Consider the following 22039-nt stretch of genomic DNA (forward strand, 5'->3'; position numbering starts at 1 on the left):
TTCCCCATCTATGAAATGAGGCCACTGCAATCGATCTCCAAGGATCTTCCGCTCTGACATCTAGAAGATGCTAGAACTTTTCAGCTAGGACCTCTGCCCCCAAGTTATTCTTCAATAAATTCTTACCTACAATTTCTCAGCTGGAAAGTGATAGATCTATTTTATACCTGCGAGGGGAGATTTTTTTTTTTTTTTTTTTTTTTTTTACCTCGACACGATTGCTTTCATTACTCCAAAAAGCAGGAAAGCATGATCCTACCTTTACAGCAAAGAGGATGGTCTGGTTGGCCCCAAAAGGCTCTTGGGCAGTCACTTGGATTGTGGACATCCCAATCACGGACCCTGACGTCAGGCAGCCTTTCTCGTCAACATGCACGACAGGAACCTTCTCCGGCCCGTCCAGGACGCGGTAGCTCAGAGATGCTGCTCCGTCCCTTTGGAAAAAAAAACAGACTTGGTTTTTCAGAGTGTGGGAGCGGGTCGCAGCAAGGGGCCCGAAATCCCTGCCCTGAGATCCAGCCATCTGGGCTTCCCGATGGCTCCTGGGAGAAGGAAAAGGCCTGATCTTAGCCCCACTGTGCATTAGGACCTGGGTGCTCAGCTCAACTTCAGCCTCATCAGTCACCCACGGGAAACGTAATTTGCAAAACCGACGGTTCCAAAGAGGGCGCTGCTTCTGGGAGAAGAGGCTGAGGCCTGAGCTCTCATCAGCTGCATGGGACATATGCTGTCAAAGATCGTTTCTGGGGCAAACCTCCCCATTTGCTGCCATAAGGCAGCCTGGCACAGTGAAAGACCATCGTCAGGCAGAAGCTGAGTGCAGTCCCAATGCCCCGCAAACAGCTGCGTGCCTCCTCTCTTGGCCTCGGTCTCCCCAGCTGTAAAAGGGAAGCAACGGTGTTGCCCTGTCCTGTTTCCAAGGGCAGGGAACGGGATGAAAATGGGCTGCTGGCTCAGAAAGTGGTTTGGGCTGGGTGGGAGACACATCTCACAGTGTTTCATACTCTCTTTCAGGCTTACTGCAGAACAAAGAAACAGCAGGGAGCAAAGGTGTTCAGCCCCCAGGGCCTGCCCCCCGCCCCGTGCTCTTTGCGTGCAGCCCTACAGACCCTCCTCAGGTGACCTTAAAGTAAATGTTATTGCTTCTGCTTCAACTTTCTCCCCCATCAGTAACCCCTTGCTGGGAACCTGCAGAACTCCTCTTCATCCTTTAATAGCTCAAGCCTCGCTATCTCAGACAGGCCTCCCCTAAATCCTTGCACAGAAGGCCCTTCTTTGGGCCTCGGCTTAACCGTTATACCTTGTTTCGTTGGCCCCTTCTCGTGCCGTACTTCTCGCTTCCCTACCAGCACGTCATGCACCTGTTCCAAGAGCCCAGCACACAGCCTGGCATCTAGACGCTTGTGCACGAATGACCACCACATGTGTGCGTTCCACGGAACACGCGAGCACTCCTGTGGTCCTTACGGCCCCTCCTCCACCGTGCAGCTGTAGGTCACGTGCAAGTCATTGCCACCAAAGGCGCCCCACTTGAATGCAAGGTGGGAATGACATTTGCAGACGTGTTTTACACCTGTGCCTTGTAGACAACGATGTGCATCCCCATCGAGTGGGGGTCTTGTTACGTGCAGGTCTGGGGTGGGGCCCGGGGTCTGCATTTTAACCGGCTCCCAGGTGATGCCCATGCTGCTGGGTCAGGAATTATTCACACTGAACAGCAAGCCTTGAAGACAAAGGGGCATTTGAAAATTTAACTCTTCCAAGGTAGCATTTCTTTCCCTTTAAGGTAGCGGGTTTGAGCAGTGGGCATTAAAACCTTTCCAGGCTACGGGGAAGATAAGAAGGACCCTTGGGAACACGTGATGTGGAGCAGCAGAAGACGACATCCATGGCGGAGAGAGGGGGGAATGCAGAAGCCGCACCCACTTCAAGCCCAGGAAGATGCCGTTCGCTTGAAGCACCCGCGGCTCCTGACAACTTTGACAAATGAGCCGTCGGATGCCGAGCGCAGCGTCTCAGCCCAGCTGCAAACAAGCGCTGAGTCACGTACCTGTTTGTCTGAAGTTTTATAAACGAGTTGGGCGACATTAATATTTGCTCTGCTTCTATTTCAGGGCTCAGCAGCAGCAGCTTTTCGAATACCTAGAATGGAGGGAGTTTTGTTTCCTGTCATGCTACTGGAGTCATGGCCAGGCACCAGCTCCCCTCCAGGGAGGGAGACCAACGGGGTGGAGACAGGAGAATCACTGTTGCCAGCACCTGTCAGGTGGCTGGGGATGGGACGGGGAGGGCTGACTTTTAAGAGAGGCCCCGACGGCATCTGCTTCACGGAGCCAGGAAGCACGGGCCCCTCCCCAGATTCCCGGTGGTGGGGACATCTCTCTGGGCACGGAAGGCAGCGTACAGAGTTACAGGACCCAGGGTCTTGCTCAGCTGCTCCTCAATGTGACCATCTCAGAATAACCCCCATCTCACTCCCTCCTGCCACGCTCCCGCGGGATCCGCACAGTGTGGGTACGGGGCATGTTGGCGAACCAGGGCAGATGATAAACGTGGTAATGTCCAAGGAGCCCCGGGGCCCTCGACGGCTCCCCAGCCCATGGTTGCTGCGCTTATGGTAACTCCAGACCCCTCCCTACATGCACCCTAACTGCCCACCACCCTTCCAAGTCCCTTTCTCCAGGAACCCTTGGAAGGACCTTCCTTGGCATCCGGGTCTGGATGCTGAGCACAGCTCTGAGCTCCCCACTGGCTTCTGATCTGATCAGACTGGCTGGATCCCAAGGGCTCGGTTTTCCGAGAAAACTCCCTCCCTCCCAGCACTGCTATGTTCTGATCGGATATGCAAGTCTAGATTTCTTCATCTGTAAAATGGGTCTAAAACTAATAATCCTTGCCATGTCTGTCTCAAAGAGCCGCAGGATTCCAGTAGCAATGTGGTGGCAGCACTTCCGAAATGGTGAATGATAAATGACCTTGGGAGCTAGATGGGGTTCTGGCATCAGGGGAGTCCTTGCACCAGGCAGGTGGCACCCAGGGTGGAGCAGCCTGATTTTGACTCGGATGCATGCACTGCACAGGAAGTACATGCAAAAATGTCTCCTCCTACTTCCTATTCGTCTTAAATGCACGTTCTTTATTGTCCCTCTTTATTTTATTTTTTTTAATGTTTATTTATTTTTCAGGGAAAGACAGAGAGGGACAAAGCATGAGCAGGGGAGGGGCAGAGAGAGAGGGAGACAGAATCCGAAGCAGGCTCCAGGCTCCAAGCTGTTGGCACAGAGCCCGGACCCGGGGCTTGAACTCACGAACTGCAAGATCATGACCTGAGCCGAAGTCAGATGCTTAAGTGACTGAGCCACCCAGGCGCCCCTATTGTTCCTCTTTAGAGGTACATCAAGGTGCAAGAGAGATCTTACTTTCCTGTTAACTCAAGTTTAAGAAAAGGAATAATGCAAGCACCAGGGTCAATGGCAACTGACAGGTGGTCTCACCATCAGGGAGAAGCGGGGGGCAATGGGGCCAGGAGGGGCTGCTTCCCATCTCCTGCTGATTTTGGCACATGTGGAAAAATGCCATGTATCTTCAGGACAAGCTGCCTATTGGATTTTTATACATCTTCCTATTTTTAAATGTTCGCAACAAATAAAAATGGTTTCGGAGCACAGAATGAGCCAAATCAAATACATCTGTGGGCTGGATCCAGCATCGCCAAGTCTCTGACATACCCAAACCTCCAACTGCTATCAGCTAGGGAAACTGAGGCACAAAGATGCTCAGTGACTCATGCAAGGTCACAGAATTCGAAGGCTGCAAAGCCCCGTCTTTATCCAATGAGAAGGTGCCAGTCATGCTTTCATTTTTAACTGGGAAGAACATGTATTTGCACGTGTCTGTGTTTGTATTTATCTGTGTATACATATGTGTCTGTGTCTCTGCATGCGTATGTATGTTACGTGTCTGTGTGTGTTTGTGTCTGTGTGTGTGTGCATGCACACATGTGCAGCCCGAGGTGAGGGGGGTTGGTAAATGACAGTTTCTTTCTTTGAAAATCTTTACCCCTGACTAGGTAGGCGCCTAGGTTAGAAAATGCTTTATTTCTTCTTGAAGAGGGGACCTGATCTGTTTCTTTTCTCACGTTCAGGAGCTGCTTTCAATTTTTTCTTGCAATTTTTTTTAACGTTTATTTTTGAGAGAGAGAGAGAGAGAGAGAGAGAGAGAGAGAGAGACAGAGCCTGAGTGGGAGAGGGGCAGACAGAGAGGGAGACACAGACTCCGAAGCAGGCTCCAGGCTCTGGGCTGTCAGCACAGAGCCTGACGCGGGGCTTGAACCCACAAACCGTGAGATCATGACCTGAGCTGAAGTCGGACGCTTAACTGACTGAGCCACCCAAGTACCTCCAATTTTTCTTTGCCATTTAAGGCATCCCAGAGGTTATTGGGTCCCAGATCCTTAGTTTCACTGAGGGGCCCTGACAGTCAGGGGAGGGAGGAGGGCAGACTGGAGACAGAGACCCAGGCACTGAGGCCTGGGCGGGAGAAAAACTGCTGGGCTCCTGGTCCTGACTCAGTGGGGCTCCTCGGGGTCTTGGAGCAGGCCCCCTCCCTCTCTGAGGCTCGGTTTCCATCTGTGAATCGATGGGTCACACCATCTCCCAGGCCGTACACACAGCACAGCCCTCCAGGCCTTTCAGGACCCACCACCCACTCACTGCAACCTGGGGGCACACTCTGACCCCTCCCCGCTAAGGCCTCGGGCTCATCATCAAGCAGCAACACCCACAGCGCCTGCCCCACAGGCTTCGGGAGGCACTTCACGGGTGAGGCAACACTGGGGACTGGGGAATGGCAAGTCCGCCTCTGGTAAGTGGTCTGTGAGTGTTTGCGAAATACACACAGACAATTCAATTAATGCCCCACTCAGACAGTTCTCCGGCTTCTTTCTACCATGAAGGTGCCTCAGACTCCCAGCTCAGGATTACCCGCTCTTTGGGGAATACATCAAGCTATTTCGGACCTCCTGGCCTGCCCGCCACCCGCCCCCACCCTATGCCCTCAGGCAGCCCCATGTCCGGGCTCCCCCGCAGCCTGAGAACTCCTCATGTGTGGGGTGGCAGAAGGGCTGATGTGCCCCCGAATGGTCCCCGGGGGGGAGAGGCCGCTGGGTTGGCACCTCCTCTCCCTCTGACGGTGGCTTCTGCCCACCTGTCCTTTACCTGGATTTGGATCTCGTCAGTGAGCTCTTTGGCGAGGCCGTGCAGCTGTCCAGCAGCGGGGTCCAGAGCCTTGACCACCACCCTCAGCCCGGTCCGGCCTTTCACCCGGCCGTGCACGTTCATGGCAAAGTTGTACTGTGACGGGAGCCGGAGCGAAGCCTGGGATGGACACCAAACAGGTTCTCAGGGAGGGCCAGGGGCTCCAGTCCCCCCGACATCCACCTGCCTGTTCTCAAAGGCCGTCGCCTCACCGCTCCAGCCAGGGCCCGCTAACCCATCACGGGTGCAGGAGGCGGAGTTTCACGAGGTTCATGGGTGCATGTGGGGGATGTTGGGCCAACCCAGGTGGGCGGAGCTTCTCAGAGCCCTTAGTGTGTGGGGTGGGTGATGAACTGAGAGGTATTTGCTAGACCTGGCAGTTTTCCACGAAGGGACCCTCTATTCTGGGATGTCCGTGTTATGGGAACAGTCTAAGGAAGCCCCTGGCACTGGAGACAGGACCCTCCCCACGATGCACAGACAAGGCAAGAAGAAACCTCTCAAAACCACCCCACCGTCGAGTCCTGCATAACCCAGGGAGGGCAGACTACAGTCACCAGGGCTGGAACCTGGTCCCATTGTCCCATTTCCCCACTGGCTCGCTGGGCCAGACAGGCATGTCCCTTCCGTATGGGCTCGTCAACACAACGAGGGGGTTATAACTACTCGTCCAGCTCTGAGGTCTGAGGAGAGGCCAGGGTCGCTCTAAGAAGGGCTAAGGGGAGGTGGGTTTGCCCTCTGGGGCAAATCTGGAAAAAGCCCCAGGGCTGTGAGGCATGGCCTCAGAAGGAAGGTCAGAAGTACAGACTAGGGGCCCTGACTAAGACCCTGTGACGGCCTGGAACTTTTGTGACTTCTCCACAAGGCTGCCTTCTGAAGCGGGTTACCTGCGACGCCCCTCTCTGGCGCCTAGCAAGAACGTGCTTAAAGTGGAAAGGGTTGCAGGCAGTCCGGGACCGGGAAGGAGGGAGAGCTAGGAGCCCATATTCCTGGTCACAAGAGGACTGGGAACGGAGGCAGGTCACTGGGGATGGGGGGTGGACAGTGTCTGGGAGAAGGTGTCCCAACGAGCCCTGAGAGAGAGCAGGGCAGGGCCAGGACCAGCCTGGGAGGGAGGGGGCAGAGCTCATGTCAGAAACGTGGGGAAAACCCTCCCGGCTCCGGACGCCGGTCCCCACAGGGGGCAGGGGCCTCGGGGGGGGGGGGGGGAGGTTACCTCCTGGTGCCGCCCCCGGATGTCCAGGATGTCCCGCTTGGTGACAGACCAGTGGAAGGTCAGGCCCGGCACGGCATTGCCAAAGGAGAAAGGGTTCTGGCTGTTGGTGATCCCAGTGATGTAAACAGGCATCTGCAGGAGAGAAGCCAGGCCTGTGACCAGCAGAGTCCCACCACCAAGAGTGCCCCCCCAAACCCTGGGGCACCTCCAGCAGCCCGCGCGCTTTCCTGTCTCCTTTGTGCAACGCGGGCCTTTCCTCCCTAACCAGAGAAGGGCCTGGCACAGGGGCGAGAAGCTCTGGTGAGATAGCAAATGAACAAACAAGAGACAGAGCCAGCCCCTCCGCACGCGGTCCTTCTCGAGCTGTGCACGGCGTCTCACCTTGGCTGACAGAGCCCCTTGGTGACGTGGCCCCCTACAGCCCCAGGGGGCCTGCAGCCCCCCGGGCAGCCCAGCCCACGCCACCCTGCCATCCGTGCCTCTGCTCCTCTCTCAATCTAGCAGGGGCTCCCTGCTCACGTGGAATGGGCACAGGTGGGGTTCACAGGCTCCCTCAACCCGTGCTTCCCGAGTGCCCGCCAGGGGAGGCAGTACCGCTAACGGGAAGAATGGACTCCATGCCAGGCCGCCTGGGTCAACTTCCAGTTCTGGCACTTACTAGCCATGCGACCTTGGGCAGAGGCCGTATTTCCCCACCTGTGACATAGAGACTGACACTGGGAGCCACCGCACGGCTTGTTGATGAGCGTCTAATGAGTCACCGCACAGAAAGCCCTGAGGTCCTGCTATCCAAGCGTTGGCTCCTGTTCCCTGCCAGGTGCTATTCCAGGTGTGGAAGGGTGACAGGCTCGGGGGAGGGAGACACAGGCATCACTCAGTAACTGTGCTGACACAGAACTGGAGAAGGGTAAATGCTATGCCCACGAGGGCTTTGCGCCGGGAGCGAGAACACACAGAATGCCTGCGAGGCCTAGAGCAGGAAACGGTAGGGCTCCTTCCTAAAGCTCAGTCTGACCCCAGAGATAAGCAGGGGTTGAGCAGGAGAGGAAACAGCGACCTAGCAGCGACTTCCACTCCCCGCAAGCTCAGCCTGAACCAGAACTCGGAGCCTGAGACCCGCCAGGGGGCTGCTCAGACAGCGACACCGGCAGCGGGTGTGGAGGTGTCCCCGTCTCACCTGGGTTCCCGTCCTCATCCGAGTGATGGGGGCACGGATCCTCACCGCCTGGAGAAGCAGCACCTCCACCTCCACGAGGTCCTAGGGAAAGGGCTTTGGGCTCAGGCTGGCTGGGGCACGGGGGTCCTATCAGCCAACAACAGGCGTTTCACCAAGGGACCCCTCCAAACAGGGAGGCTCTTGCCAAGGCCAGCTTGGGAGCTGCGTGGCTGGAAGGTGCTCACGGATGTCCAGCACCACCCTCCTCTTCCCAAGGCAGCCTGGTTTTGTGGGTGGCTCACCCCACCCAGATCTGGTCACCATTCCTCCCGTTCCCTTGGGGCTCCCAGCCTTGTCCTCTGAGCCCGCAGACCTATTGGATGGAGTTGTTCCGGGTCAGCACCAGAGAGACGAGGGGGGGTGGTGACCGGACACTGTTCTTCTCTAGGTTGGGTGGCCCTCACAGGACAGGATTCCAGATGCTCCTGACCCTAAATCTAATGTGTTACTCTCTGTCAATGATCAGGGTATTGGGACAAATGCAGGATACAGATAGAGTCTGGTTAGAGCAGACTGTATACTCTCCTTCATTCTGAAGTCTATACTCTTGTTAATCTGGTCAAAGATTAACCTTATCAGGCTTCTTTATAGTGCTATTGACTCTGTTGAACCCAGGCTACCAAAACCCTTAAGCCTTTTCTATATACTGAGCCCACCCTGTGTCTTGTGATACGGGCTAATGCCTGGCATATAGTAGGTACTCAATAAACATCCATTCTCTTCCTTGCCTTTGTCCCTTTCACTGCCCAGTCTCCTTCTGCCAGTCCTGGCCCATGCTTTGGCCATGGGTGCTGATTCTATGATCTGGTTTAGACAGATGAACTGGGAGCTTCTGAGCAGAACCCCCTACACTTTGTGGACACGTGGGCCTCAGGCTGAACCACTGCCTGCCTGGGCTCTAGGAGATGGATTTCAGATGGAACCGCTGGCAAAGTCGCTCCACCTGCCCAGGGGTGCCAGACCCTCCCCCGGTTCCTCTCCCACCCCACCCGATGAGAGACACACGGAGAGAGAGGTGGCCCAGCAAGGTCAGACCACAAAGAGAAGTGGGACGCCTGGGTGGCTCAGTCAATTGAGCGTCTGACTCTTGGTTTCGGCTCGGGTCATGATCTCACGGTTGATGGGTTCAAGCCTCACATTGGGCTCCATACAGACAGTGGGGAGCCTGCTTGGGACTTTCTCTCTCTCTCTCTCTCTCTCTCTCTCTGCTCCTCCCCTCATTGCACACTTTATCTCTCAAAAAAAAAAAATATTTAAAGAAAAGAGAAAGAGAAGTGGTTGGGAGGGAAATGCATGGCCGTCAGCTCCTCTGGCCACAGTTCCAGCCAGCTGCCATCTCAGCCACCTGGGCCCCCAGGGGGAGAAAAATAGGCTGGTTCCCGAAGCCCTAATCCTTTCTTCAGAAGAAAAGGAAAAAAAAAAAAAAAAAAAAGGCAAGGCCTCGTTGGCCCTTCATCTTCTCCTCCAAGACGTCTATCTGAATCCCGCTGTATGCCACAGGGCAGATTTCACATTCCCAACACTTTGTCTTTATAAAAATCAATAGGTACAATCAGGGCATCTACCTCCACGATGCAAAAGGACTTTGTGGCTTAACCAGTTACTTGCAGAGACACTGAAACTCCGGCAAACAGGAGTAAATCAATGAACTCAATGTCAGATCAAAGTCAGCCGCAGGGAAGAAGGGCACATCTCCAGGGCAGTGCACAGAACCAGCTCCCCTGGGTGCCCTGTGTTCAGATGCTATGAGCTCATGGGAGCTCATGGACTCCTTCCAGGGGGCCCTGAATGCTGGACAAGGAGCAGGGTGACAGGGTTCTGAAAAGGCTGTCCACAGTCACGTTACACAAAACAATGCTCTTCTTAGAGCCCAGATTTCTGGCACGGTCACGTCCACGCTGCAGTCTCCCCTGAGACGCTTCCACAGGGCACCGTCAGGGAGAATCCAAGCACTCTGAGCCCTGCTCAGGAAGTGGAAACCATCTCCCGTCTCCCTTTCGGACCCTGGTGAGGTCTCTACCCCCTGGGAAACAAGGGAAACTATCGGACTTAGAAACCGACTTTCACCCGCCTAGTGTCAGCGCCACTAATGAGGGGCAGGAAGACCCTCCTGGGGGGAGGACTCCCCTAGCTCGGCCTTCCATTGTCTCTGCTGATCCAGAAAAGCACTTAGCAAAAGTCCCCGAGTCCAGCCGAGAGGCTTGGCGGATAACTTAAGTTCATTGGTGCGTGATTCAGGGTCTCCTTTTCTCCTGGAAATAGAACTCTGGGTCTGAAACACTACTGATATCCGATCGTCCACATGCTTAGAGCAGCCTGGCTATGCACGCCCCTGAAAACACACACTGCGATCCACGAAGCATGTCGGAACTAACAGTAACCCCTTTTCCATCAGAATGTCCCCAAGCCCTGGCCCACTAGCTGTGCCTCAGGGCTGTCGTCTGGAAACAGGGTAGCCGTAGACCCCCTGGGGCAGGGGTGCTGAGAGAACTAGAGGGCTGCAGGCTGCGTGACCATCATGCACTGGAATGTCCCCAGGGCAGGGACGGGGTTGGAGACCAGGCTCTGTCCCTTAAGGAGCAGCTGGGGAGGGGCGCCTGGGTGGCTCAGTCAGTTAAGCGTCCGACTTCAGCTCAGGTTATGGTCTCACGGTTTGTGAGTTCAAATCCCACGTTGGGCTCTATGCTGTCAGCACAGAGCCTGCTTTGGATCCTCTCTCTCTCTCTCTCTCTCTCTCCCTCCACCACTTATGCGCTCTCTCTCTCAAAGACAAACATTAAAAAAAAAAAGAGCACTTGGGGAGACTCAGTCTGGAGAATTCTGAGCGATCTTGGGGGGGCCCCAAGTTGGCTAGGCTGGCCCTGGTGGGGGGTCAGGTGGCAGACAGGGGCTGTGGACTCAGAGGGCAGAAGCAGGACCCTCAGAGAGGGGTGGTCCTCATGAGTGGAGCCAGAACCCAGTTAACAGACTTCCTCCCCATCCCAGCTGACCAGCACCCCAGCTCTTGAGGGGCGCAGTGCACCCCAGCACTTAGAGGGCTCATGCCCAGGGAGGCTTCGGAAGCACCCACGTCCAGTGGAGCCCACGCTCGTTACCTGAGACACGATGACAAGCTTGCCGGTCTCAGCGTCCACGGCCTGCACGACCCCAGACACGGTGCCATTGCCGACGGCCAGCCCCCGCACCAGCCCGGCACTGTTTACCACGGCAACGGTCTCATTGCTGATGGAGAAGAGGATGTTGGACTGGGGCTGGGGGCCACCCTCCGAGGTGATCTGGAGTGGGGAGAAATAGCAGCGCCCATCAGCCCCCGCCTCATCCTCAGAGCTCAGGGCCCGGAGCGCCCCATCTTAGCCCTCTGGCGCCCAGGAGGGCAGGCCAGCCTGGAGCCAGGCAGGGGCCACGGGTGGGGGTGGGCGAGCACGTGGCCTTTGGTTCCTACCTGCATCATAGCCCCGATGATCAGCGTCACCTTCCTGGGTATCAACCTAAACGGGGGAAAGACCTGCGTGTGGAGACACAAGAGAGAAGGGGGCCATCGTGTTCCAAGCTCGCGCAGCTGGGCAGAATTCACCCCTGAATATTTTCAGGGAGGCACGGTGCCTGGACATCCCTCCTCTATTAGAAGGGACTGGCGAGGGCCTGGGGTCCTGACCAGCTCTGGGGGGGGGGGGGGTGGGGGCCCCCCCCCCCCCCCCCAGGATTTCAGCCCGCCCATGGGCCTGAGGATCTGTAGTTCTCAGGGGCATGTTCTGTTGTTTACAACGATGCTTCATTTCACCAGATGTGAAACCCCATGAAAAGAAAGACAATTTTATTCATGTGAAACCCCTGCGTAGAGCAGTGGTTCTCACGGCACGGTCCCCTGACCAGCAGCACCAGGGTCACCCGGCAATCATTAGAAATACACATTCTCCAGCCCACCCCGGTCTATGGAACCAGAATGAGGCAGGGTGGCGGGGGCGGGGGGGGGGCCCTGAAATCTATGTGTTAACAAGTCCTCCAGGGGATTCTGATGCACGTCAAGGTTTACATTCCAGTGCCTTCAAGATGTTCCGTTTCACTGAACTTCTCCAATTTCTACTGATAAATTGCCTGAGAATAGTGCTCTACTTTGGTGCCCTCAAAACTTCTCAGATGAAGAAAGAGGGGTGTGGGGGGTCAAGGACAAGGATGTCCTGGTCTCTGCAGCACAAAGAAGCCCAACACCATCGTCCTGCACCCCCCGCAGTGCCCGCCCGGCAGGAGCACAGGAAGAGCCTGTGCAGTGAACGAGTGTGGCGGTCGGGTCGGGGGTTGGCCGAGGGGCTGCTTTGTGCATCAGGATTAGTCTCTGCAGGGCTGAGCTATTTATAGCAGAAATGAATTCTTCACCAGAAGAAAGGAGCCCTTCCTTCTAGAGGCACGAACCAGAACCACCAGCTCCGGCACAGTTTAATATAAAGTCTATCCGCCCCTGGGTGGACGAGACCCGTGGAGGACGCTGGCAGGAGGCAAGCAGCTGATGGAAAAACTTGGATGGGAAATTTTGGCCAATGGGGTCTGGGAGGCTTGTGTGAACACCCAATGCCACAAGACGAGTCCCAAGTCACACACTGAGATGACCGCGGGGTGCCCCAGAGCTCCCTCACTCAGGACCTGCTTGCTCCAGCAGCTCACGACAAAAGCGCACTGCTTCTAAGGGCGGGTTCAGACCGACTGTCAAGATGGGCTTCCACACAGGAGCCTAAATCTGCCCACAGCTTCTACCCAGCCGCTCCCCTCTGGCACCAAAGGGTTTCAAGAGTGTTCTTCCACTCCCCGGCTGTGTGACGAGCGGCTTCCTTTCTCTGAGCCACATCCTGCCCACTCTGTCCCAGAGGGAGGTAAAAATCACTCAGGTCCCTCCCTCTGGAGCTGCCTCCCCAGATCCCCGGGACTGGTGATGGCTCCCTTTTAATCAGGGGACATCGCAGGGCATAGATTTTAACACGGTTTCTCCACAGCAGCTTCCTGGGCTACCCCCATAACTCCTGGCCCGCCACAGAAATGACACACTTCCCACCCCATGCACGCATGCAGTAAGGGCTGGACTGATCCCACACAGGAAGGTGGGAAGGGAAACAGCTTTACCTCAATCTGCTGCGGGGCTGAGTTGATTCGCTGTCCAGCTTTATCACTCACGGTTGCGGTGAGGCTGGTCTGGCCAATGGCCACACCGTGGACACGGAACGTGGCGGTATAATTATCAAGGGCTTCATCGAGGGCCCTGGAACAGAGGGAAGGGCTGGGACTTCTCCCCTGGACCTGCCAGTCCTGTCCCTGAGATGCCTTCCTCTGACCCCTAGGAGGACTCACACCAATGTAATGATCTGGGAGGCTGCTCGGAGCTTCAGGTCCATGAAGGCGAAGTATTTGGCCAGGAAAGGATTCTTGTGAAAGTCCAGCACCCGGACATATGCCTTGACCATCTTTCCAATCTCCACCTGCATCATAGGGGACAGAAACTCAGGGTAGCCTTTGAATGACCAGTTTCATCACCTACTGTACCCTAAGGCTTTCTGTGAAAGCGTCATCAACCTTAAACTCACAGACCTAGTTTGAACTCTGGACAATCAGCCAATCAACAGATGAAAATTATATAAGTGCTTACTGCACACAAAGAGCTTTGGGGATCCTTAAATGCAAAAATTACGCTCTCCGCTCTTAAAGAATTAAGAATCTAGTTAGAGTGAACAGACACAGCCGGAATGGCATACAGTAGGAGTTCCATAAGTGCTCACTGACTGAACAGCTCACATCTGGCACCATATAATACATACAGTAAGAACTTTAAGATACCAAGAGTCAGAAATGCTTAGTGAAGAAGTAGAACTCTGATCAGCAAATTACCAGTGGAAGTAAAACCACAGAAGGAACATTTGAGGCGGTGTGAGAGAATATTGGCTTTTCAAGCACTCTAAGCTGCTCGAACATTCCCCTTTTAATTACTAACCATTCTCTCCAGTCAGGAAGATAGGAACCTGACAGCAACCCTCTATAAGCCTGGCTGCACCTCCTTCAGGTATTCGCAGTAATAAAAATTCCCTGTTTACATTAAAGAAAAGCCTAGATCTATTACGCATTCCTTCTGCAAAAGCACTTGGCATAGTTCATTTTACTCATTTGCTGATGAGATTCCAAAACCCTCACGCTAGGGAGAAAATTCACCATCGGCAAGGGGTATGCCTGGCCGGTTAGTAACTACACCACCTAGCGACCGAGAACCCCCAAGTCGGGGCTCACGAGGAGACGAAGTCGGGCGGGATTCGCAATTGAGCTTTACCGATGTCAACTGGCAGGAAGAAGTATAACCTCAGAGGTTGCTTGACATCACACACGCGGAGCGACAGAGGTGAGACAACATCATAAGCTCAAAGCAACTTGGCGGGGTGGGGGTGGGGGGGCAGGGGGAGCTGGGTACAGGGACTCAGAAACAGGGCATGAGGAAGATAACTCCCACAGAAACACCGCTCTCCCAGCCTCTGTGAATCAGCAGCGAGGGGCCTTTTAGGGAGTGGCTACTGACCTTGTCAACCACACGGACGTACAGCTCCTGAATGTCCGAGACGTAGACATCGGCCTTCGCCGGGGCCGGGAAGGCCAGGCACAGGTCATGGATCATGATGGTCGACACGCCCGGGAGCAAAGGGAACACCTGGAAGGTTGGAGTGGGGCTCAGTCCTGCAGCTGCTCATGGCATCAGCCCATTGCCCATGGGACACCATCTCCAGGAGACGGCTGGGCCAGGGCTCAGAGGAAGATCCTAACCCAAGCATTGCCCTGCCCACCCCTCGCCATGAGCCCCCACTGCCAGCCAGGGGAAGTGCTTGAAATGTAAAATGGTAGAACTGGGATGGATCTCCGAGAGCATTTACTCCAATTTATGAGAAGGAGAAAACGGAAGCTGCTTAAAGCAGGGCAGTCGATGGCCACGGGGCACAGAGCAATTCGGAGGTAGAATGAGGATTCCAACCCGGGATTTCCCAGCTTCTGTGCAGGCCACCTGCCTCTGCAGCTCTGGTGACAGAAGAGTGTCATGCATGACATAGCTCCTTTCCAAACAAACCTCTCACTCAGAAGTCCTAACCTGACCTTGCAGAATCTCAGAACCCACAAAGAGACCATAGAGGCCACCACAGTCTCAAGGTTTAGCTCTGTGAGTCTCATTCATCTCTGCCTCAGCCGTGCTTGAAGTAGAGACCTTGTGAACATTCCGAGGAGATGGACACACCCGGGTTACTGTGTTCCGGTCTTCACTGCAAAGACCCCCCCACCCCCAATTTTAAACCTCCTTCTTTCCCTATCTGCTTCCTGGGACCACACGTTCAGAAGCATCTCTCCCCAAATAAACTGCACCATAATCACGGTCCCACGCTGTGGATGCACTTGCAGTGATGTGTCGTATTGTTTAGGCATGTATCTCAACTACGTGGTCTGGGGGCTGGGCAAGTGGGGTAAGCCACAGAGCTGGTGGGTGAATCCAGAGCGGTGCTTCCTGTCTCTAACCCTGGCTTTGCTGCCTGCAGCTTGTGGTGTTACAGTCATGGGGGGCAGGGGATGTTTACAGTGAATGGTTCAGTGCTTGCAAAGCTAGAATTTCAATATCAAGAACCAGTGGGGGAAATAAAAAGCAGATTTCTGACCCTAATGAGATAGCCAAATATGATCACATCATATCCAGGTTAAAATCCTTCAAAAAATGGGGCACCTGGGCGACTCAGCTGGTTACGTGTCTGACTTCAGCTCAGGTCATGATCTCACGGTTTGTGGGGTTGAGCCCCACGTCAGGCTCTTTGCTGACAGCTCGGAGCCTGGAGCCTGTTTCGGATTCTGTGTCTTCCTCTCTCTCTGCCCCTCCCCTTGCTCACACTCTGTCTCTGTCTCTCTCTCTCTCAAAAATAAATAAGCATTTAAAACTTTTTTTCTATCCTTCAGAGACTGCCCAGAGAATGAGTCCAAATCCTCAGCCCACCCTGGAAGAACCTGGCACGAGCTGGCCCTTGCCCATGGCTCTAATGTCACTGTAAACCATGATCCCTCACCACTGTCAGGCTCCAGCCACAGTTCTGCTCTGTTCTTCAAAGCCAGCTAGCACCGGCCTGCCTGCCTGCAGACCACACAGTCCATCTTAATGATCTGGGGTTCTTCCCCTGCACCCTGTCTTCACCTGCTGGCTCCTGCTCATCCTTCAGGCCCCTGTTCAAGCATCCTTCCTCAGAAAAGTCTTCCCTGACCAGACAGCTAAGAGCTACCTCTGTTCACTTCTCCTAGTGCAGCTTTACTGCATATAATTTGGCCGTGACGGAGACCGTGGTCTAGTGTCCATCCTCCCTCAGGCTGTCTTCTCGCCAGCTGTAGCCTCAGGGCTGAGCCCGGCACCCGGCACAGTACCAAAAAACATGTGCCAATCAGGTCAAGATCCAGGGTCACAGCTCTAGGTCACTGCAGTTATGGCAAAGAAACCGGACTTTCCAGCTTGCTTCCTTAGCTTCACTTTTTGCTTTGCTAAAACCTAGAAATTCTAGGGGAAAAAAAAAAAAGTCTGCAAACCCCACGTACCCTCATCTCTTTGGGAAGTGCTGTGATCCAACTCCTTCAAAGCACATATGGGGAAACTGAGGCCCACTCAGGACGGGAACCCAGCCTTGGAAGGGCAGCACTGGGGAGAGAACCCAGGTGCCCAAGCTCCCAGTTCAGGGCTCCTTCTGCCACACTCTGCCCGAGCAACCAAAATGGAACTGTGGGCAGGGGAGGAGGGCAGGGCCGGCCGGAAAGGCCAGAGCTGAGGCAGGCCCCAGCCCCATTAGCAAGCTCGGCCAAGCTGGAAACCCTGCCGGTGTCATTGAGCTCAAGGGCACATCAACCCGGATGAGGCGTGCCTGAGTTATTCCACACGATGACTTAGAGTCGATTAACAAAGATCCCGTGGTGGAAGTCACACTCGCCTTCCAAAGCGATGCCTGTGCAATTTGAGCCATTGCCACACGAGTCCGGAATTAAATACAGGCCGAGGAGTGGGGTCTGGAAACCAGGGGCCTCCAGTTTTGCCGAGGACGATTCACCCTGGCTTATTCTCTTTCCCTCAACGGAAACTCATTTAAAAACTTGAGAGAGAAAGGAGAGCTTTCTTTGAAAGCCTAACTCGAGGCTCCAATCTAATCCTCCTGCAGAAGTTATTGCTGTCAGGACCTGGCGTGTCCTTCACAGCGCGAAGAAATTACACGTTGCACTGGCTGCTGAAAGGCCCGCACAGGGGAATGCATGGAAAGCTTTCTCGTTTTCTTTTTTTCTCTCCTTCAAAAGGACCATTTTGCACATTTTAAACAAAGACGTAAAGTGGCGAGGGGAAATCAATTCGTCTTCCACTTGATTTCCCAGAGGCTGGAGGTCCGGCCACCTTCCGGGTGACAGACGCAGAGACGCTGCGTGGCCCGGCCGGCCTGCCTGCTGGCACCCATCAGCTCGCCTCGCCCCCCCCCCCCCCCCCCCCCCCCGAACAAAGCTTTAAGGGAGAGAGTTCACCAGGCCTCTTGGGAGACGAAGAAGCTGCTCTGGGGGAAGCGGGGGGACCTGCCAAGCAGCTGGAGGCAGAGTGGGGGCCTGCCTCACTGCAAACTCTAGACTGTGCACGTCTGTTTCTGCAGGCATTCTGGGTCCACTTGCTTCTTGACCGACATTGAGGCACGAGTATGAAGGAGAGGAGGAGGAGAAAAATCCAAGCCCAGAGCGAATTCTAATTTCCAAGTGTTGAAGGTGCCACCTGAGAACTTCAGCGAACACTGAGCCCAGAGGAAAGTCCTGTCATCTCTTCAGAGGCGATGAATGCATTACTGCTCATTAAGACACTGTCAGTGGCACCGGAGGCAGCTCGTGAGTGGGCTGGAGCCGTGACGTCTACTTGCGCCCGTCAGGCCCCGAGGGTCTGCCCGCATCATCCCGGTTCCTCGCTTTCCTGGGCCCCCACACACTTCAGACTTGTCCCTGGATGGGTAGCATTCATAGAAGAGTAAGGACCCTATAAATATTTCCACACGTCACAGGAGCCATCAGCTCCCGCTTCCTATTATATAGCGTGCTTGTCAATGTTGTGCGGTGGGCCAGGCAGTGCCACGCAAGCACTGGGGTCTGTGCCCCCGACTGGATGCCATCGAGACCCCGAGGGGGTGACCACGAGCCCATGAAGATCACAGACACCGAGAAGAACCCTGGCTTGGAGGCTGGGTGGAAATCCAGCCAGGGACCCCATCCAGCCCTATGCCTTCCTGCAGGGCCAGGACTGGGACGGGTACCTGTGTCCACGGGTCACACTCAGGAGGAAAGCAGGACACACCCAAGTTCAAACCCTGAGGCTCGCACCTGCTACCCGCCTCATCTTCCTTCCTGACGCGCTTCCACAGACGTACAATGTCACCATGATCGGCTATGCATCACGGGACCAAGGAAATGGGCAGAAACACTGTGGCTCATGAGGTGTTCCCCACGGACTCCCGGTGCCTGGACCGGGACCAGGCCCACGACAGGCACCGATCTTTGTGAGATGAATGCGTTAGTTAAAGGTACAAAGTGCTTGGCGCACAGTAGGGCCTTCCCCGCTGCTCTTATAATCGCATGATTATAAGATCCTTCTGTTGGAACGACTTGGTTTGAAATAGAAAGAATCGGTGAGAAGAAAGAAACCCTAAGTTTAACTCGGGTCATAAACACTCCTAGGGGCAACCCACCTAAAACTGAAACGAAGGCCCCCTGCAGAGTTTTAGGGGGTGTGAGCAGAATGCCGCACAGCCCTCCGTGCATCGTGTGGACATTAATAGCCTCCACAATGGGCCCCGTGCATGAGCTCCGCGGCTGCCTTCCAGAGACAGACGCTCAGAAGCCGAAACACACCCAGAAGCCATTCTTGCATCCCGAATGTGTATCAATAGGAAAGAAAGAAACATTTTCTATGAGCTAATTGAAAAACTCCTGTGGGCTTTCTTGTCTCTGTGATTAAGGGAAATGAGAATGTTGCTAATTAGCAGCTGGAAAATGCCAAGGAAATGTGTAAACGTCCTTCAGAAACAACCGTCTGAGAGAAGCTGCTAGGATCTGTCACAGATTGTCAACGCTCCGTGAAAAAACTTCCCCGGCAGGTTGCGGAAGAGGCAAGGGGAACCGGATCCCAATCTCCACCTCGAGGTGCAGAGGTCTCTGCACAGGTGATGGGAAGCAGAGACGCCAGGGCTCAAGGTGCCTTCAGGACACCTTCTGGGGCAAAAGCGACTCTTGTAGGGCCCGTCACACGGGCTGCGGCTGGTACGTCCCATAGTGTGCTAGACTTGTCCTGTGGGACGTCTGCACTGGGCACCGTGTCCCATTCCATAAGGGCCACGAAGCAATGAGACATGCGAGCAAAGGGCCAGTCCACAGGCAGAGAGAAGGGCTATAGCTCTACTATAGCCCTATAAAATGTCTATAAAATGGGGACATTAATATTTGTCTTGATTGGAGAATCCTAGCATCTGTTGCTGAGGGGGACTGCACAGGGAACTGCAGAATTGTAGGACTGAACAGGGGCTCACAGGTCGCCTGGGGAAACTTGCCTCTGATGCTGAAATCCCATCTCTAGTCTTCCAGACAAGGGTCCCAGCTCCCATTTGGTTGCCTCCAGAGACGGGGCACTCATTACCTACAGAGGCAGCCCAGTCCAACACGGGCTCTTCAAAGCATTTGTTCTTGGAGGAAAGTTCTCTCTCTGGCTGCAGGTTTATCCTCAGGGCTTACTCAAAACGTATGGTGTGAGGTAAATATGAGTAAAGGGGTCCCCAAGTATTGTTGGCACTGTGTACATTTTTCTGAACTGCAACTTCCCTCTTCTTTATTTTTTTTAATGTTTATTTTTAAGAAAGAGAGAGAGCGAGCGAGCACGAGTGGGGAGGGGCAGAGATAGAGAGGGAGACAGAATCTGAAGCAGGCTCTAGGCTCTGAACTGCCAGCACAGAGCCGACGTGGGGCTCGAACTAGTGAACTAGGAGACTTGAGCCAAAGTTGGACACTCAACTGACTGAGCCACCCAGGGGCCCTGAAACTTCCCTCTTCCTGATAACAGGGGAGTTATTTTTAATTTCCAGAAGTAAAGCAAAGCACGGCATATCTCAAACAGTCAGAATTATTTACGATTTGAGCTTTTCCTTTTAATATGAAGGATGTGACAGCAAACACTCATTTACATGGCAGGAGGGATGGCCAGGGAATTATTCTTTCTTTTATAAAGGGAACAAAAATGCTCAGGGGACAGCTTCCTATGATCTCGGGCTTCTAGCAGCACACATTTATTCCCAGGTGCTGAGAGATCATGTTTTCTTGCTCTGATTTACGGCCACACACCTCAGAGGTCCTGCCATGTGAGACTGTGCCTCTGAGAGGAACAGGAACATTATGATGTGTTTCCTCACCCTTCACTGAAGGGCCATACCAGGGAAAAGCATCCTCTCCACAGACAGGTAAAGACCAAGGCCGACCACTGGAAGAATGTAAAAAAATGTAAAAACAAATAACAAAAACAAAAAAAAACCTCAACTGTCCTCAAAAGACCCAAGCCACCAAAACTGACTCAGAAAGAAACCATGTGAATAGGCCAATAACAAACGAAGAGACTGAATTTATAATCAAAAAACTACCCACGAAGGAAAGATGATGGCCCAGTGGCTTCACCGGTTAATCCTACCAGACATTTAAGAGTAATTATTAGCGGGGCACCTGGGTGGTTCAGTCAGCTGAGCGTCCGACTTTGGCTCAGGTCATGACGTCACAGTTCATGAGTTTGAGTCCCACATCGGGCTCACTTGCTGTCAGCTCAGAGCCCGCTTCAGATCCCCTGTCCCTCTCTTGCTCTGCGCCTCCCCTGCTCTCTCTTTCTAAAATGAATAAACATTTATTTTTTTTTAAAAGAGTAATTATTACCAAGTCTAGGTAAACTGTTCCAAAAATCAGAAGAAACACTTCTAAGCCATTCTGTGAGGCCAGTGTTACCCTGATACCCAAACCGGACAAAGAAATCACAGAAGAGAAAAGCACGGACCAGCATCTCTTCCGACTCTTAACGACACAAGCCTGCCAAAATATTAGCACACGGAACCCAGTTCCATATAAAAAGAACTATGTGTCACGACAAGTAGCACTTGTCCCAAGAATGCAAGGTTGGTTTAACATCTGAAAGGCAACTAACGCCATTCATCATATCAACAGAATACAAAACAAAAAACCACATCAATATTTCAAGAGACACAGAGCATTTGCCAAAGTCCAACACTCTTGTGTGTGTGTGTGTGTGTGTGTGTGTGTGTGTATGTGTGTGTAAAAGCAGGGAGGAGATGGCTCAACCGTCCGGGGTTTCTGTTTGAGGTGATGAAAACGCCCCAGAACTGACTGTGGTCACTGCCTAGGAATGTATTAGACACCACTGAATCGCACACTTTAAATAGGTGGGTGGTATGGCATAGGAATTATACCACAATATTAAGCTGCTGTTAAGAAACACCAGAAAGGGGTGCCTGGGTGGCTCAGGCGGTTGAGCGTTGGACTCTTGATTTCAGCTCAGCTCATAATCCCGGGGTTGTGGGATGGAGCCCTGCCCTGGGCTCTGCACTGATCATGGAGCCTGCTTGGAATTCATTCATTCATTCATTCATTCACTCATTCATTCTCTCTCTCTCTCTCTCTCTCTCCTCCTCTGCCCCTCACCCCCTCCTTGTGTGCTTTCTCTCTCTCAAAAACAAAAATAAAAATCTTTTTAAAAATAACAAAAGGCCACTAGAGGCACACCGCAGCTGTCCCTTAGAACACAGTCTCTGCTTTCCACTCTGCCACAGTCCCCACCACCCCCTACTACTCCCTGACACTGAAACTAAGCCTCTCCCACACTTCCAGGTACGTTCCTCATGGGAAACCCTGCTCATGTCCCTCATTTACTTTCCACTTATCCCACTCCAGAGGCAAATAATTTTGTGACACCCGTGTCAAGATGGTGAGTGAATGCAAACCGAGAAAAGGACCTCTGGAGCCCCCCAAAGGCAACAGCACTGTGGCAATTTAATGACACGACTTAGGTGTCATGTCTTTGTTCTTGGCCGCCTACATTTATGACTTCTGGTAGTGGTCTGATATGTTCTCTGACACATTCCGTAGTGAGTTTATTTTAAAGGAAGTTCAGTTTTCACAACTGCAAAGATAACTCATTGTGCAGATATGCAGACATTTAGGATACTGGTGTTTGTTTTTACCCTTTGCTACAACTATAGGGCTATTTAAAAAGAGAGAGAGAGAGAGAGATTTAAACAACCGAAATGCTCTACA

General features: G+C 53.6%; 1 protein-coding gene across 4 annotated transcripts in view; it reads right to left on the reverse strand.

The window, feature by feature from the left end:
* Window positions 1-22039, reverse strand: part of NUP210 (nucleoporin 210) — a 109177-nt gene that overhangs the window by 16704 nt on the left and 70434 nt on the right. For all 4 annotated transcript variants that reach the window (XM_040491859.1, XM_040491858.1, XM_040491860.1 and 1 more), the window contains exons 21-30: window positions 14235-14363; window positions 13025-13152; window positions 12800-12935; window positions 11130-11192; window positions 10783-10962; window positions 7649-7729; window positions 6472-6603; window positions 5217-5375; window positions 2051-2142; window positions 260-434 (exon numbers count right to left, since the gene is read on the reverse strand). In XM_040491859.1, the coding sequence (XP_040347793.1) occupies window positions 260-434; window positions 2051-2142; window positions 5217-5375; window positions 6472-6603; window positions 7649-7729; window positions 10783-10962; window positions 11130-11192; window positions 12800-12935; window positions 13025-13152; window positions 14235-14363 (1275 nt within the window). The remainder of the gene's footprint in view (window positions 1-259; window positions 435-2050; window positions 2143-5216; window positions 5376-6471; window positions 6604-7648; window positions 7730-10782; window positions 10963-11129; window positions 11193-12799; window positions 12936-13024; window positions 13153-14234; window positions 14364-22039) is intronic.

The sequence above is a fragment of the Herpailurus yagouaroundi genome, unplaced genomic scaffold (genome assembly GCF_014898765.1).
Source record: "Herpailurus yagouaroundi ecotype Mexico unplaced genomic scaffold, PumYag 183, whole genome shotgun sequence".
NCBI lineage: Eukaryota > Metazoa > Chordata > Mammalia > Carnivora > Felidae > Herpailurus > Herpailurus yagouaroundi.